At 39.8% G+C, this 17,794-nt stretch overlaps 2 protein-coding genes across 3 annotated transcripts in view; both read left to right on the forward strand.

The window, feature by feature from the left end:
• Window positions 1-14,054, forward strand: part of LOC127420811 (collagen alpha-2(VIII) chain-like) — a 106,464-nt gene extending 92,410 nt beyond the window's left edge. Inside the window, exon 3 of the mRNA XM_051663361.1 lies at window positions 9,063-14,054. Coding sequence (XP_051519321.1) covers window positions 9,063-10,975 — 1,913 coding nt within the window. The 3' untranslated portion in view covers window positions 10,976-14,054. The remainder of the gene's footprint in view (window positions 1-9,062) is intronic.
• A 934-nt stretch (window positions 14,055-14,988) lies between these two features.
• The window catches only part of LOC127420827 (protein tyrosine phosphatase type IVA 2), a 34,892-nt gene continuing 32,086 nt past the window's right edge, over window positions 14,989-17,794 (forward strand). The window contains exon 1 of one of the 2 annotated variants that reach the window (XM_051663386.1): window positions 14,989-15,119. The gene's annotated coding sequence lies outside the window, so the exon portion shown is untranslated. The remainder of the gene's footprint in view (window positions 15,120-17,794) is intronic. The other variant, XM_051663385.1, reaches the window with a different exon arrangement.

Here is a 17,794-nt window from a genome sequence, read left to right on the forward strand (position 1 = left end):
AAGGCACACCCTTGCATCTCTCGATGCAGTCTTTATGTTTTTTTAAATCCTAGCCCATTCTCTCTCCTCCAATTCCAGGTTTAAATCTTTCTCCCATAATCTCATGAGAGTGGTTGAGACTTCGTCCCCCAGACTCTGAATTAATAAGGAGTAATACACTCATGGCCCTTTCCAAAAGCAGAAATCACCTCTCCTAGAGTATCTGCTGCTTTAGGGGGTGTATGCTACTCCCAAAAATAGTACAGAGCAAATGGCGTAACTGAAGATACCTAAAAAGCTGAGATCTGGGGATCCCAAAATATTGAACCAGACTTTCAAAGGATCTCAACACACCGCTCTCGTAAAGATCACTGAGTGTATTAACCCCCCTCACAATCCACTCAGGCCAACAAAAAGGGGACTTATTAATGCATAGTTTGGGGTTTAGCCATAGGCTTGAGGCAACATTTAGATAAATATCTGAATTAAACACTCTGGACACTTTTCTCCATACTGAGTGTAAATGTGAAATAATGGGGTGTGATTTAACTTCTCTATTCAGTTTGATGGAAAGGCTGTGCAATGGCAAAATAGGGGCAAGAAGTTCTTGTTCAATGCAGAACCAGGGAGGGGCTCTTTCAGGTGGAAGCGACCAATGAGCCAAATGTCTGAGACCGAATGCATAATAATAAAACAAAATCTTGGGTAGGCCTAGCCCACCTTTGTCAATCGGCCTATGGAATTTATTGAAATGTAGTCTGGGGCGGTTACCACTCCAAATGAAAGACTTCGCTATGCTATCAAATTGCTTGAAATAAGAGAGGGGGACATCTACCGGGAGAGACTGTAGCAAGTAGTTACATTTTGGAATACAGTTCATTTTAATAACATTAACCTTCCCAATCATCGATAAATGTAATGAAGCCCATCTGACTACATCGCTCAAAAACCATTTTATTAAAGGGTCAAAATTAACTCTGACTAAATCAGACCAATTTGTCGGGAATAAAATGCCCAAACACTTAATGCCCTGTTTGGGCCATTGGAAGGCGCCTGGCTGGAAGGCCGTTACTGGACAGTACGCTGTCAAAGCCAAAGCTTCGGATTTAGACCAGTTGACTTTGTATCCTGAGAACTTGGAAAAGGAATTAATAATTCTGTGGAGGCAAATCATAGATCTAGTGGGGTCAGAGACGAATAATAAAATATCATCTGCATAAAGCAGAAGCTTATGCACCACACCTCCCACAATCACCCCTGGAAAATCATCATCTTTTCTTATCGCGGCTGCTAACGGTTCCAGGGTAAGACAGAACAATAATGGGGAAAGAGGGTAACCCTGACGGTGCCCCTATCCAGAGTAAAATAATCTGAAAATAATCCATTTGTTTGTACCGCAGCTACAGGGTGTCTATAAAGTAACTTGATCCAATCAGTAAACGTACTCCCAAATCCATACATTTCCAAAATCTTAAAATGTTAATCCCATTCTACCATATCAAACGCCTTTTCGACGTCAAGTGAGATGGCAGCGACCGGAGACTGATCATTTGCTACTGACCACATGATATTGATGAAACGCTTGATGTTAACAGAAGAGCTGCGGCCCCGAATAAACCCCACCTGATCTATATGTATAAGAGATGTCATAATCTTACTTAATTGGTTAGCCAAAATTTTTGCCAGAATTTTAACATCTAGTTGGATCGGGGAGATTGGACGGTAACCTTTACACTCGCTTGGATCTTTGTCCTTTTTAAGAATCAGACTGATCCGGGCTTGTGTCATGGTTGGAGGAAGCTTTCCATTCTTTAATGATTCTAAATAAACTTCTAACAAAAGTGGAGCCAGTTCTGTAGCATAAGATCTAAAAAATTCAGCGGCAATACCATCTGGCCCTGGAGCCTTGCCTGTAGGTAAGGACTTAATTTCCTCATCAAGTTCCTCCAAGGTTATCTCAGAATCAAGAGAGTTATTTTGCTCATTTGTCAGTTTAGGGAGTTCTAATGGTTCCACAAAGTTTCTAATATCTTCATCAGTAGACGAAGACGTGGAACTATAAAGATCAAGATAGAACTCTTTAAAAGCATTATTAATATCAATGGCTGTGGTAAATATTTCACCACCAGCAGATTTCACTGAGGGAATGGTAGAAAAAGACTCTCTCTGCTTTATATATCTAGCCAAAAGCTTCCCTGCTTTGTCCCCTGACTCAAAGTATGACTGTCTTGCCCTGAACAACCAAAACTCCACTTTCTGCGACAAAATAGTATTATACCTGTATTTCAATCGAGTCAATTCTCTGAGACCATCAGATGACATACGGCGCTTCAGCTCTGCCTCGGCACTTTTAATATTTCCTTCCAACTCCACAAGTTCTCGTGCTTTGGATTTTTTGATAAATGAGGCATACTGTATGATCCGACCCCTAAGAACCACCTTAAGTGCCTCCCAAGCCATGCCCACAGAGGATACTGAGGACCAGTTGGTCTCCATATAAACATTGATTTCAGTCTTTAACATTTGTTGGATATCAGGATTTTGCAAAAGGGATACATTAAAGCGCCAACTATATGATTTCCTTTTCTCTGTATGTGGCAATATCTCTAAGTTCACCAGGGCATGATCTGAGACTAAGATGTTTCCAATTAAGCAATCAACGACAGATGAAATGAGGGACTTAGATATAAAAAAATAACTATTCTAGAGTAAATCTTATGAACTGATGAAAAAAAATTATAATCCCTACCAGATGGGTTCAAAAGTCGCCAGATATCTACAAGACCAAGATTTTTACAGATCTTGTGAAGCGTCAATGTTGCTCTAGGGGGTTTACACACATTTGCTTCACTATGATCAAGGACTGAGTCCATCAAAAGATTAAAGTTTCCTCCCAATATTATATCATGAGGGGTGCCAGCAGCTTGCAACATCCCTTCAAGATCTATAAAAAAGCCCTGATCATCAACGTTAGGTGCGTAAATATTAGCCAAAATCAACCTTTGCCCCTGAATTTCTCCTAAAACAACGACTCTTCCTAATTTATCTTTAATCTGTTTGAGACATTTGAATTGTAGATGTTTATTAATCAATATAATAACTCCCTTGCTCTTACTTGAGCCAGCACTAAAGAAAACATGTCCACCCCATATCTTCCCAAATTTTTCAGCTTCCTGCGGGGAAAGATGTGTTTCTTGAAGAAACACTATTTCATATTTCTTGCGCTTAAGAACAGAAATAACCTTCCTTCTTTTTATGGGGTGCTCCAACCCATTCACATTCCATGTGGAGAGAGATAACCCATTCACATTAACATTTGACATATTGATATAATAAAAAATTAAAAAATGAGTGTGTCAAAAACAAGATTACACAGACCACATTCCCCATTAGTGAAACAATCAAACCCCGAACATCCCCTTGAACAAAACAAACAGAAAAAAATAAAACGTGCGCATTAATCCCACGCACGACAGCGCCAACCGGCGTCAATCCCTCTAAACTCAAAGAGTCCATGTACGCATGCGAGAACCCCCACGACAACTTTGCCATCGGATTATTCAAGTCCGGTGTTTCTGCTCAAATTTTGTGAGGCACAATTACATAACAGAAAATACTTTGTAAAACAGACCCCAGCCAACAGGCAGAATAACAGAAAAACTCTCGAAGGTGTGTTCCTCCACAAAATAAACTCCAGCTGGTATAAAGCCGTTCAGTTTCCTCGGACAGACAAACAAATGATCAGTGAGCCGGCTGTTATGAGTGCTGCAGATGAGGTAATCATTCTACTAGGAGGCATAAGCACAAAGAACAAACATATTTAACCACAACTGTCCCGAAGTTGTGTAATTCCACAAAACAAGCTCCAGCCGATAGGCAGAGCCAGCGCGAAAAACAAAACCGGCAAAACCAGCATCCCGGATGATCAAGAGCCAAACTAACTCAGAGGCCGCGCAAAAAAAGAAAAAAAAACACCATAACTTACTCAGCCCGTCAACTTTATAAAAGACGTCCTTTATGTGAGCATGTAGATATTTTGTGGTCATCCAAAGCGTCCATTCTCAATCTGGCCGGGAAAAAAAATCTTCAGTCAGTGCAAAAGTTTCTTGGAGTTATGCCATAAAACAAACTACAGCCGCTAGGCTGAGTCAACGCAAAAAGAAACAAAAATGGCACCCAGCTTCCTCAGATAATAGAGTACATGAACCGTGAGTCAGTCCACTAATATAAGAAACATCAAATGGCTTACTCACTCCAATGTATTTATAAAGGAGAGTGCCTGTTTTGGACAAGTAAATACTTTGCGACCATTCTTCGTTTCTATTCTCAGTTTGGCCGGAAACATCAATGCAAAGGCGATCTTCTGTTGGTGTAAGAGTTTCTTACATTCCTTGAATTACTCTGTTGTGGAATTCGCAAAGTCCGGGAACAAGAAAATATTATGGTTCTTCCAAGAAAGCTTCCCTTTACTCCTCGCCTGGCGTAACACGAGATCTTTATCGGATGATTTCAGAAATCTGGCCAGAATCGATCGGGCCTGTCTCCCTCATTAGATCTGTGAGCTGGGACTCCGTGAGCTCGCTCGATTTCCAGCTTGTGGCCTGTTATTTCAAGCAGACTCGGGAAAAGCTCGTCCAGGAATTTCACCATATCCCTGCCCTCTTCATGCTCAGGAATTACAACAATTCCTATGTTATTTCTTCAGCTCATATTTTTCGAAATATTCCAGTTTTTCCGAAATTCCAAATCTGTTTTGGACGCGGATTAGCGGATAATTCCCTTTCCAATGACTCAAGATAATCGATTAGTTTTTCAACTTCTGTCACTCTTGTAAACAACTCCTATATATATTGGAGATCCTAAGTCAACAAGAACCTTTGTCAACATCACCGACATGTTGAACAACTGACACTGAATATCTTCTCCCGACATGCCATCCAAATTGAGTCCCCGGCTCGCAGTCCCGTCAGAGGCCTCAGCTTGAACACGTAAGTGTCTTTTAATGTCTCCAGAGTCTGAGAATTTTGACTTCTTTGCCATATTTACCTCAAAGACCAAGTATGTAACTGGGTGTATCGAATCTCACCGGATCACAACATGAAAATAATAAAAAAACTAGCAAAGTTCGCAGAGCTCGTGACTCACACGTCTGTCTCTCACATGGTGTCACGTGAACCCCCCCAGCTGCCTGCATACTTTCCTGTTCGTACATGTCAACACACAGGACGAAACCGGCTCAACCTGGAGATTATAAAACCTCGCAAAAGTATTGGGTGTTGCCCAGACCGCTGCTCTACAGATGTCTACTAGAGAGGTGCCGTTGGCTAGTGCCCAGGAGAATGCCACACTCCTAGTGGAGTGTGCTCGTAGTCCCAAAGGGGAGGGCACACCCTGGGCCTGGTATGCCAAAGCGATGGCATCCACAATCCTGCGGGGGGCTCTACAAGGGGGCTGAGTGGTTGGCTCGAGTTGGCTCGAGTTGCTGCCACAGGGAGACACCCTGCGGGACCTCAAACTGTGCCGAGGCAAGATATGTTGAATGGTCTCTCTCTGCTTCTTGACCGCTGAGAACTGCTGGGCAAAGTCCTCGGTGGTGTCGCCGAACAGGCCAGACTGGGAGATGAGGGCGTCGAGAAAGCGGACCTCATCGGCGTCCTTTATCTCAACCAGGTTAAGCCATAGGTGGCACTCCTGGACCACCATGGTGGACATCGCCTGCCCGAGAGCCCGCGCCGTGACCTTTGTCACCTGTAGGGTGAGGTCGGTCACCAAGTGCAGCTCCTGCATCACTCCCGGGTCAGGACGGCAGTGGAACTCACTGATTCAACACCGCTCGGCTCCGAAGAAAAATCTGAATGAGTGGTTGCGAGCCAGCTCCTTTTATACCCGTTTGTCCGTGGGAGTGGCATGCAGATTCCACTCGCCAATTCCCATTGGACTTTTCTCAAAGATAAGAGGTGTTTGGGGCTCCCAAGAGCAACCCCTAGTGTCACTACATCAACACAACGTCGAGTGAGTGACAGATAGGGAACTCTGGGAGCATAAATGAAAACTTTGGAATTGTGACTGAAAACTGGAGAAGCACATTCATAAGTCCTGATCAGCGAACACAAACAGAGAATTTCGTTATCAAAATATGCAATTGATTTGAAGACTACGTGTAAATTTTGCCTTTGAATTAATTTTTTTCAGTTTCAGTTTGCTTTTATTCAATCTCCTTTTATATTTTTATTTGTTTTTTGAAAAGTTATGTTCGAAACAATTGGCACAAATTTAATCCCATGGAAGAGCGACCACAGGTATAGTTCATCACAATAAGGCAACCAGAAAGTTTTTCCTTCCTTTTGAACAACTAATTTGAAACTTAACAAACTTTTTTTGTGAAATATTTGGCTTGAAAAGTGTGTTTATGCTATATTTCTTTAAAATAATTACTATTTGGTTTTACATTTTATTATATAGTTCACATAGATTCATACATTTTGGCTGAAGTGTCCTAATACTTTTTGAGTCTACTATATAATATATTCATCTCACTGAAAGTCTAGCCCCTATATGGCAAAATTAGACTACTTTAGTGTTTCCAAGAATTAGAAGACCATCAACAAACCTCTCCATTTAAATAGCTTTTAGCAATGTCTTACACGGTCACAGAGCAAGATTGAAAAACGTGTTATAGCACTAAGGGCTGCAAGTTAAACTCACAAATCACATTTTAGGAACCAATACAATTAAAAATACAAAACCTATATACAGTATTTGGAGAATAGGATGCATGTGACCATGTGAGGAGAACGTTTAAGTGCAGCTCTTAATGCTAAGTCAAGTTTAAAAAAAAAAAAAAAAAAAAAAAGGTCCTGCATTCTCACAGCTATGTGTGCCCTTATGCGCTCCCAAATGTTCCAGTGTTTAAGTTTAAACAAAGCCAGTGAATGATAAACAAGGCCAGTGAATGATAAACGCAGTCTTCAAATGATCAATCAAGTTTCTATTTAGGAAATTCTGTAGTTTACGACTCAGTGCCACTCTGAAAATAAATAAAATGAGAATTTTTGAGCATCATCCAACTAAATAAGTTAAATGATGTGTGAAGCTTTAAATAAAGTCCTCACATAAATCAAATTACTTACAGATTTTATTTTTTTATATTATTATTATTATTATTATTTTAGTCAAAAGACATATTGATGTTTGCCAAGTAAAGATTATGTAAGGATTTCTTGAAAGACCATATAACCCTATATTTGAAATTTCTTGAATGTGACTGCATGCTCTTTCTCCAAGTTGACCTCAAGTGGACAAGTGGTTTGGTGGTACATGATCAAATGTCATTATTGCAGTTTCCTTGCTAGAATTCCTCAGATTTCAAATGCAGTTAAGAATTTTGTCCTTGTCCTTTGCTTAAGTTTGGTCATAAACGCATTTTGTAAAATACTTTGTAAAACAGGCTTTCATTGCCTAACAGGTTAGCTGCATTTGGAAGAGCTACTCCCGAAACACAACAGAGATGGCTTAACATCACATTATGAGTGGAGATGAAAACAAAAGAGTTTTGGTTCACTTTGTTGTATATCAATAATGGGACAGAAATATGAAGAGTGAGGATGATTGAACAGTTTGCAAATCTGCAAAAAGATTTGGAGTTTTTGTTCAAACTTTTTGAGAATGAAGTGAACACAGCACTCAGACCTGACATTACCATCAAAACCAACACTGCTTTGAGACTTTACATTTATTCATGGTTATTTATTCTTATAAGTGTTTCAGGTTTAATACAGGTTAAACTCTGTTGGAAGCATTTGTGACAATGTTGCTTACCACAGAAAATAATTTAGACTCATCCCTCTTTTTCTAAAGAGAAAAATCATGTGCAGTGAGGTACATACAATGAAGTAAACTGGTTAAATATATAAAACATTAAATACATACTGTTTTTCAGAAGTATAGACACAATACTTAAAGGAATAGTTCATGCAAAAATGAACATTCCCTCATCATTTTCTCATCCTTATGCCATCCCAGATGTGTATGACTTTCTTTCATCTGCTGAACTCAAATTAAGATTTTTAGAAGAATTTCTCGGCTCTTTTGGTCCATACAATGCATGTGAATGGGTGCCAAACTTTTAAAGTTACAAAAATCACAGAAGTCAGCATTAAAGTAATCCATAAGACTCCAGTGGTTAAATCAATTACTTTAGAAGTGATATGATAGGTGTGGGTGAGAAACAGATCAGTATTTAAGTCATTTTTATTATAAATTCTCCCTGCTCATTCAATCTCAACTTGAACTTTCATGTTCACATTCTTCTTGTGTTTTTGATGATTCACATTCTTCATGCATATCACCACCTACTGGGCAGGGAGAAGAATTTCTAGCAAAAAAGAACACATATTGATCTGTTTCTCATCAACACCTATCATATCACTTCTGAAGATATGGATTAAAACACTGGAGTCATATGATTTTATGATGCCTTTTTGTGCTTTTTGGAGAATCAAAATTTTGGCACACATTCACTTGCATTGTATGGACCTACAGAGCTGAAATATTCTTCTTAAATCATAATTTGTGTTCTGCAGAAGAAAATCATACACATCTGGGATGACATGAGGGTGAGTAAATGATGAGAGAATTTTCATTTTTGAGTGAACTATCCCTTTAAGAAAAATGTGCATTATCATGACTCTAGTGTGATAGTATTGCTTACTAACCTTATCTGTGTAAAGATATCCAGTATTAACTGGATATAATATAACTCCATTGTCATGAAAACTTACTGTCAGTTTTGTCCTATCAATCATAACTCAGAGTTTACTCAAATACCTCTTCTTTTCTTTTACATTGTTTCAACTTTTTGTTTTTAAACCAGAAGAAAGATGGCTCAATAAAACAAAAAATAACCACTTTCTCCTTAACAATAAACATAATGAGTGTCATCAGTGTTTTTAATGATGTGCAACCTGTACATATCTGTTAGCAGGGGGCTTTGTTTAAAATAGGCTGCTGTCTGAACTGGTGAATTTGGATTTTAGCTATGAAGATAATTAAACAAGTTCCCTAATTTATGTTTTCTGTCGCAGAGTTTCCACCAATGATGGACGTAAAAGGGGAGCCAGGTCCTCAAGGGAAGCCAGGGCCAAGTGGACCTCCTGGGCCTCCTGGATTACCAGGGAAACCAGGGTTAGGAAAGCCCGGTCTCAACGGTCCACCAGGTCCTCAGGGGCCAGCAGGATTTCCTGGAATTGGAAAGCCAGGACTACCTGGTTTACCAGGAAAAATAGGGCCTAAAGGACCTCCAGGACTCAATGGCGAGGTTGGACCTCGTGGAGAGCCAGGTCCACGTGGACTGCAAGGTCAGCCAGGCCCGCCTGGGCCAGCAGGTCTTTCATTGAATGGTAAACCAGGGTTACCTGGGATTAGAGGCCCTCCAGGGTCAATAGGTGAACCAGGGCTAAAAGGGGGACGTGGCATTCCTGGAGAACGGGGACTCAAAGGGGAAAATGGCAATGGGAAGCCAGGTCTACCAGGCCCCAGGGGGCTAAATGGCCTTCAAGGACCTCCGGGAGCTCCAGGTGCCCCTGGGTTGGGTAAGCCAGGACTTGATGGGCTACCTGGGCCAACAGGGCCAAAGGGAGATAAAGGAGCTCCAGGGGAACAAGGTGTCCCAGGGGAAGCAGGACCTCCTGGGCTACAAGGACAGCCAGGGCCACCTGGGTTGGGAAAGAATGGGCTTGATGGTATTCCTGGTAATCCAGGATTGATAGGCCCTAAGGGTGAGGCTGGCCCCAGAGGAACACCTGGCTTTCCTGGACCTCCAGGTTATGGTAAACCAGGGCTTGTAGGACAGAAAGGAGACAGAGGTCCTGCTGGATTACAAGGAGCCCCTGGTAACAAAGGAGAACATGGGATGGAAGGTATACCAGGAGATATGGGGCCAACTGGACAGCCAGGGCTTCCAGGTCCACAAGGTCCTATGGGTCTTCCAGGGAAACATGGTATGTCTGGTTTGAAGGGAGAGGTTGGTCCACAAGGGCCACCAGGCTTGCCAGGACTAAGAGGAGATCAGGGTCCCAGTGGGCTAGCAGGAAAACCCGGCCTCCCAGGGGATAAGGGCCCTCCGGGTCTTAATGGGCCTATAGGCAAACCTGGGCCTAAAGGTGAAGCAGGTCACATTGGTTTGCCAGGTAATCCTGGTTTTATTGGAGCATCAGGTCCAAAAGGTGAGAATGGGATTACAGGACCCCCTGGGCCACGGGGAACTTCAGGAATTCCTGGACTTCCAGGCCCCACTGGTCATATGGGACCACAGGGTGTGCCAGGGTTGAAAGGTGAACAAGGTCCACCAGGGCCACAAGGAATTGGAAAGCCTGGAGACAAGGGGATGCCTGGTCCACAAGGACCTCCAGGAAAACCTGGCTCTCCTGGACTTAGTGGTATGCAAGGCCCTCCAGGTCCACCTGGACCTCCTGGGCCCCCTGGCCTATCTAACGGTGATATAAAGCAGTTAGCAGTTCAAGGGCCAAATATTGGTGGAGAATCAATTCCGAAGCCAAATGGTGAGAAACCACAATTTGGTCAGGCTGAGCTCTCAGCCTCGGTTGCCCCTGCTTTTACTGCTATTTTGACAACGCCATTTCCACCATCTGGAATGCCTATCAAATTCGACAGGACTCTGTACAATGGGCAAAATGCTTACAACCCTGCCACTGGCATCTTCACAAGCCCACTGCCTGGTGTCTACTATTTTGCTTATCATGTACATGTAAAGGGAACCAGCCTGTGGGTGGCACTGTATAAAAACAATGTGCCAGCCACATACACCTATGATGAATACAAAAAGGGCTATATGGACCAGGCATCAGGTAGTGCAGTACTGGAGCTGAAGGAGAATGACCAGGTTTGGATGCAGATGCCCTCTGACCAAGCAAATGGGCTCTACTCCACTGAGTACATCCATTCATCCTTCTCAGGGTTCTTACTGTGCCCCACATAACGGTCCATCTTACCTGCAAGATCCTTGCTCAAGTGCCCTGCAGTAACATATGTAATAACAGCAGCTAGATGACAGGAAAGACTTACTGAACAACAGAGAGGCCAAGTTCAAGGCAGAGGATGGAGAATTGATGCTCTCTCTTTCAAATGTCTGATTTGATCATTGTTTTACTTTTAAGTGTTGTTATTTTCTGCCTATATTATAATTTTATTATAACTGTTATATTTTTTGTTGTTGTTATGATGGTGTTATTTTATTGATGTTGTTGTAGTTATAGTTGTTTATTGGAATCAGACTATTAAGTACTTTGCAACCATTTTAAGACGTTCCCATGCGACTGCACACTTTGCCAAATTTTCTGACTCCCTTTGAGCTTCATCGTGTTGACTCTGGGGAGGTGTGTTCCCCTGGCTGCAGTCAAATTTGGTTCAAACACCATTCTATGTCCCTCATATAACACAGCTGGACTACTTTATCAGTGCCACATTTCACAATTTTGAATGCACACATTTTACACAAAGATTATTTGTATTCAGTAAATACATATAGTGCTGTGCAAAAGTTTTAGGCACTTGTGAAAAATGTTGTATAGTGAAGATGTCTTCAAAAATAATGCCATAAATAGTTTTCATTTATCAGTTAACGTCATACAAAGTCCAGTAAACATAAAAAAGTGAAATCAATATTCGGTGTGACCACCTTTGCCTTTAAAACAGCACCAATTCTCCTAGGTACACTTGGACACAGTTTTTCTTGGTTGTTGGCAGATAGGATGTTCCAAGCTTCTTGGAGAATTCACCACAGTTCTTTTATCTATTTAGGCTGTCTCAATTGCTTCTGTCTCTTCATGTAATCCCAGACTGACTCGATGTTCAGTGGGGGGCTTTGTGGGGGCCATGACATCTGTTGCAGGGCACCCTGTTCTTCTATTCTAATCTTTTCTATTTGCAAAAGTAATGTTTGGGAGTCTAACATTTATATTTCCTGTTGACACACTAAAGCTGAAGATATAAATAACCATCTTAAGACAAATGCTTTTGTGAAACATCTTATGTGCCTAAGACTTTTGCACAGTACTGTATGTAATTTAAAGAATAATCCTCAGTTCCATTTAGTTTTTCCTATTATTGCCAGATAGGTGAATCTGCTTAGTCATTAGGGAAATATTTTATTTTATTTTTTACACTTGTGTACTAATCTGTCTGTTTCTGCGACAACTACGTGGAGAGCATTGTGTCTGAGAGTCTTTAAAGAGAAAATTACTTGATGATTTAATAAGTTAATTTGTGCCAGGTTTAAATCCATAGTGATACTGAAGGCCTCAAGAGGACTGCTGTACAACAGTGCCTGTATTAACAAAACAAACATGCAATTTATGTGACTCTAATTCCATGCTCTTAAAATCAAAACGTGTCAAAGCTAATGCACATTAGTTAGCTTTTCATCAAAATCCTAGGATACCCTACAGTACATGGTGAGTAAGGGACTACTAATGGGTTGAGAGTAGGAAGACAGCATCTGATTTCTTGCAACAAATCAAATCTCCACCATAAAATGCAAACTACTGCATTGTGTACTCAAAACGTTTTACATTCTCTCATCATATTTTCCTCTCATTGCTGCTTTCACAATGGCACTCATATAAAATATGATCTTGACTTTTTCTTGAGTGAAGTAAAATGTTCTGCGCCTTACTAACAAGCAAAATTTGGTTTTAAACTAAGAGACATTTTATACTATTTGCTGGAGTCTCAGCTCTGTTGCATTTAGAAACTATTTTTTCCTGCATAGATTGACTTCTTCTTTACATTTAACTGATTTTCTTTTTCATGCATCTGAGAATAGACTTACACTGTCTGGATTGTCACCGATATGACTGACACCAGCATGAGTCAATGTCACCGCCTAATCTCTAAAAGTGACAAAATATAATACATTTATGAGGCTATGAAATTTGGATACATCATGCTGTGATAGCACCCCTCCGATGGCTTTTATGAAAGGTTAGAATGTAAACATACTCAAAGAAATTATTCCACACATTTACTGATGTGGAAAATGACAAATGACACTTGAAGTCCTTATTTATCATATTTATCACACCGGTTGAATGTTGCCTTTGAGTGTCACAGTAACATAGTGGTTGTCAAAGTAAAGGAATTAATTTTACAAAAAAGGTTGTCACTGTTCTAAATACTGAGTATAACATCAACTTAAATCGCCTGTCATCTTATATTACCTGGATTTATAGAAAGAAAGAAAGAAAGAAAGAAAGAAAAATAATTATTTTTACTTTCATTTTTTTATTGAGGCCAAAATGTGGGATTATAAAATCTGAATCAGACTGAAAGTGTCACTATTTAAATGCACTTACCTGCACTCACTGACTGAGCTTGCAACATTTAAATGACAAAATGTTGTTTGCAGTCACTTTTGTATGCAGCTTTGTAATTAGCTCTTTCTAATTTCAATTTTCACTAATGGGGGTGTGGGGGTGTATCTGATGACTTCCTTATTGTATATTAACACTGTGACCAACATTTTCTATGATAAGTGTATACTGTTTGTGTGCAATGGATTTAGTATTATTTTAATTCATTGTGCTGCAATATCTCAAAACTGCTTTGACATTGTTGCTTCCATTTGTTGCTCAAAACAAACTAGAAAGAAAGCCTTGATTCTGTTCCAAGGGATATTTGTTCACGATCTATCAAATTTAAATGAAACAACCAATCCCATTTGCACATGAACTTAATGAAGGCATATTTATGCATTTGTGATCATTCAATAAGAATGTCCAGCCATCAAAATTATGAACACAAATAACCTTATATTTAATAACATTGGGGAGTTAGGAGCATTGTTGTCAACACACTACCATTGTTTTTTCTTTTTCTTTTCTTTTTTTATAATGTATGTATCAGTCTATAGGATTTTTGTCTTGTACATGGCTATTGCATTCACTTTATGCAATCCATTTTGGGTACTGAATGCACTCTTTTAATTGAACATTTTTGTCAACTGAAACTAAATCTGCAAGTAATTGACAGTACTGATGCAACATCAATAAAAACTTTCTTGATCAAGGATGTCTTTTTTGTTGTTCTCCCTAACTAAAAAGAACAAGGGAGCTGTTAATTATAGATATGATGTAGACGGGTCAGATTATCATCTCATTTGATCTGTTACATTTAGTTCATGTACTTGAGGCAGGGCCCAATCACTAAAATTCACAGGACAGGGGAGAACATTTTCATGGGTGGGCCGCGCCCCTCTCCCACCAGCCCAAAGAGTAGGTCCTTTACCGGGCTCCCCTCATCCCAAGGCCCGTGACAACATTCCTGGTGACCCCTGGTCCTGAAAACAGCCCTGACTCTCATCAATCTCGTCTCAAAATCATGTTGCAGACTATTTGAAATCGATACATGAGACCACATATTTAAAAAGCTGATTTTATTTTATTTTTTTATGTGAAGCATGTATGAACAGAGCAATATCACAAGATTTTCAGCATATTCAGTGGATTCAAAAGGATCAGCAAACCATTTTGTTTCTCATACAAAGAGGTGTGTTTCTTTCGAACACTAGGGGGAGTGTGTATCCACCTTAATCTGGCAAGCTGTCAGGATCACGATTTGCAAAGTTGCATGTTTATATAGAGATTTTAGGCATTTTAAATTGTAAATATAAAAAACACTGAACAAAATGTATCTGTTATTATTTGCTAAATGGATTTATATTTGTTCTTATTTTTTATTATGATATAAATGATTTGCTCATTATTGCTAAATACTATTTTCTGTAAAAATAAAAATAATAATTATATATATATATATATATAATTATTATTTTTATTTTTACAGAAAAAAAAAATATATATATATATATATATATATATATATATATATATATATATATATATATATATATATATATATATATAGAATAAAGCCCTCGTAAAACGTCAACTGGTTCTGCGCAAAGGTGACGCAGACGTTGACTGACTCCTCCCCCTCCAGTTAATCTCAATTCAGTTTTCAATGTGAGGTCGAAATAAACGACTTCACCCTCAAAGCGGTGACGGCTGTCTACGTCCACTTTCTCCGGGGATTGCCAAGGGATTTCAATGTTTGGCCCGTTCTTTGTAAGTATAGCGCACTTCCTCGCGCCTTCGGAGTCTGTTACAACAAAAAAAGACGATGACATGAGACGTTTGTTTGACCATTTCTTGTGTAGCTGTGAGAGCTCGCGCTTCAGCCGGTGAAGAAGCTCGCGAGGGTGGCAGCCATTTGCCCGCGTTCGTTTAAACGGAAATCCCTCACACCCCATTTATACCCGTTTGAATGGCTTGACGGTATTCGGAACGGGCTCAGGGAATGTTAATTCTCATTCGTGACCCGTGGCGTACATGTGTCTTCGACAATCGAAGGGTCTAGAGTTCTCCGCAGGCTGTTTAAATGTCCAGGACAGCCCTGGCTAGCAGTTCGCTAGCAGTCTCGCCACCTGCCAGAGACTGTTAAGAAGTTACTCGGACAGTTTATATGCCGTCTTAATTTTACTGATTCAGTTATCTTATTAGATTTAGTTTATTAGACATAGTGGTCATTTGATATTTTTTCCACCGTTCGCTGCGTTCGGCCGGGTGTCAGGTCAGAGAGGGTGAGATTGAATTGTTAGCCATCGAGCTAACGTTATCAACGGAATTCAGTCTGATAGATACCTCTTCATCTTCACACACTAGAATGTTCCTGATTTCAGTGGCTCGATGGTTAGAGGCTTCAGTATTATTTATTTCCTTTCTAGCACACATTTGCCACACAAGCCCTGACAGACAGACGTGAACTGAAAAGCTTGCCAAATCACGTGTTCGGAAATGAATTTCTTAATATTAATATTTGTTTTATTTTAACTGTGACTCTGACATTTGGTAACCTTTTGAAGTATGTTCGGCCTGTGTCTTTGATCACTTCCCGCATCAAGCACATGGTTAAACTGTAAACTGATAACCCAGCATGAGCCTTGAAGTGCGTAGTAAACTAGGTTGCACGCAGATTGTATTTAAATGTACTGCTTGAAGGGAGGGGTGGAGGAGGTAATCTGAATTAAACCGGTTATGAAAATAAGTAGCATTTAACGGAAATGTGTTCATTAATTACATGTGCCATGTGTAGTATTTGATGAGTCACCTGGCTTCACGCTCTACCTATTCCCATCCTGCTACTGTGTGATCAATACAAGGAAACTGATGTAATGGTATTGATCAGTGACCTAGTTGTCTTTGAGAGGGCACATGTTGGCACCCCTGCCAAAACCTGATGCTAGTTGTAAAATGGCCAGGTGAGAGCATGTCAGGACATGTTTCAGAGCTGATGTATCTGGATCTTATAAGGATGTGAAATGCATTTTGTCTCTGGAATATGTCCATTTATTATCTTTTATGACATGGCAGATATACGTTTTGTTTTGTGGCAAGGTGAAGCTTAGATGTTTGGAGTACTGAAAGACATTGACAAGGTTGCTTTTTATTGCTTTGAAGCATTGACCTTCTCTTATCTACACACAATTATTGAATGAAGCACTTTGTGTGGGCATATTTATTGGTGAGTTCATTTACAGGCCTTTGAAGATGAAAACACTGTGACACATTTCTTTCACAATGTCATGTGGCTAACATGAGGTGACACAGTGGCTCAATGGGTAGCGCTGTTGCTTCACAGCAATAAGGTCCCAGGTTCGAGGCCTTTCTGTGTGGAGTTTACATGTTCTCCCTGTGGGTGCTCTGGTTTCCCCCATAGTCCAAAAGATTAAGTTGGGTTTAGTTAATTTGAGACCCTGAATTGTGTGAGTGAGAATGTGTGTTGCCCTTAGCTTCATTAGGACAATTTTAAAGCAACTTTAGTAAACATACTGAACAAACATACTGCATATGATAGATTTCACATGGCAGTGAACTGTTGCCTTTAGATTCTTTCTGTGCATTTTCATTTCTATGGGGCCAGCAAAGTTATTCTGAAGTGACCTTAGGTCTGCACAATTAATAGAAAAATTGAAAAATAATTGTGATTACAATTATGGCTACTGCAATTAACTATTCATGAAAAGTGTCAATTACATCATTCTATTTAGATCTACTGCTGTTGCATTACATTTTTCTCTTCACAATGTTTGAGCATTGTAACCAATAACAGACATGATGACCATTCAGTACATAAGCCTATCAGAAATGGCGTGACAACTAGAACACTCCCATTGTAATATAACTATATAATAGCAATGTAGTAATTAAGGAAAACAGTTCTCCGATTGTTTTTGGAAGTGTAGCCTAAGAATATAGTTTGCATTTGCTCCACACATAATAAGTAATATATTGGAATTTCGATAAATCAAAGTAATAATTGTGATTACAGTATCAAAGGAAATAATCGACAATTATGATTTTTGTCATAATCATGCAGCCCTAAGTGACCTGATTTTGTTTTTTTTTTGTTTTTTTCATAAATCAAAGCTAGTTGACACATGATGTAATTCCATTTCATGAAAATAGTTATTCAAAATGTTTATACAATGTCAAAATCTTTGATGCATTACCTACCAGGGCTCAACGCAAGACCGTGCTTGAAATCCACATAAGCAGACATATCCAATTACCTTTATTTTTTAAAAATTTTTGTTCCCTCACTGAAATTGAAGTGTGCTATTCTATCTAAGAAGATAATTTCGGATGTTGTATCAATTCAAGCTTTGTTCCTTTTTCAACTTCTGGTCTTGCATGAACTTTTTTGTACCTCTGCAGTCAGGTGAATTATCCTCCCTGTGCCC

This window comes from Myxocyprinus asiaticus, chromosome 30, assembly GCF_019703515.2.
Source record: "Myxocyprinus asiaticus isolate MX2 ecotype Aquarium Trade chromosome 30, UBuf_Myxa_2, whole genome shotgun sequence".
NCBI lineage: Eukaryota > Metazoa > Chordata > Actinopteri > Cypriniformes > Catostomidae > Myxocyprinus > Myxocyprinus asiaticus.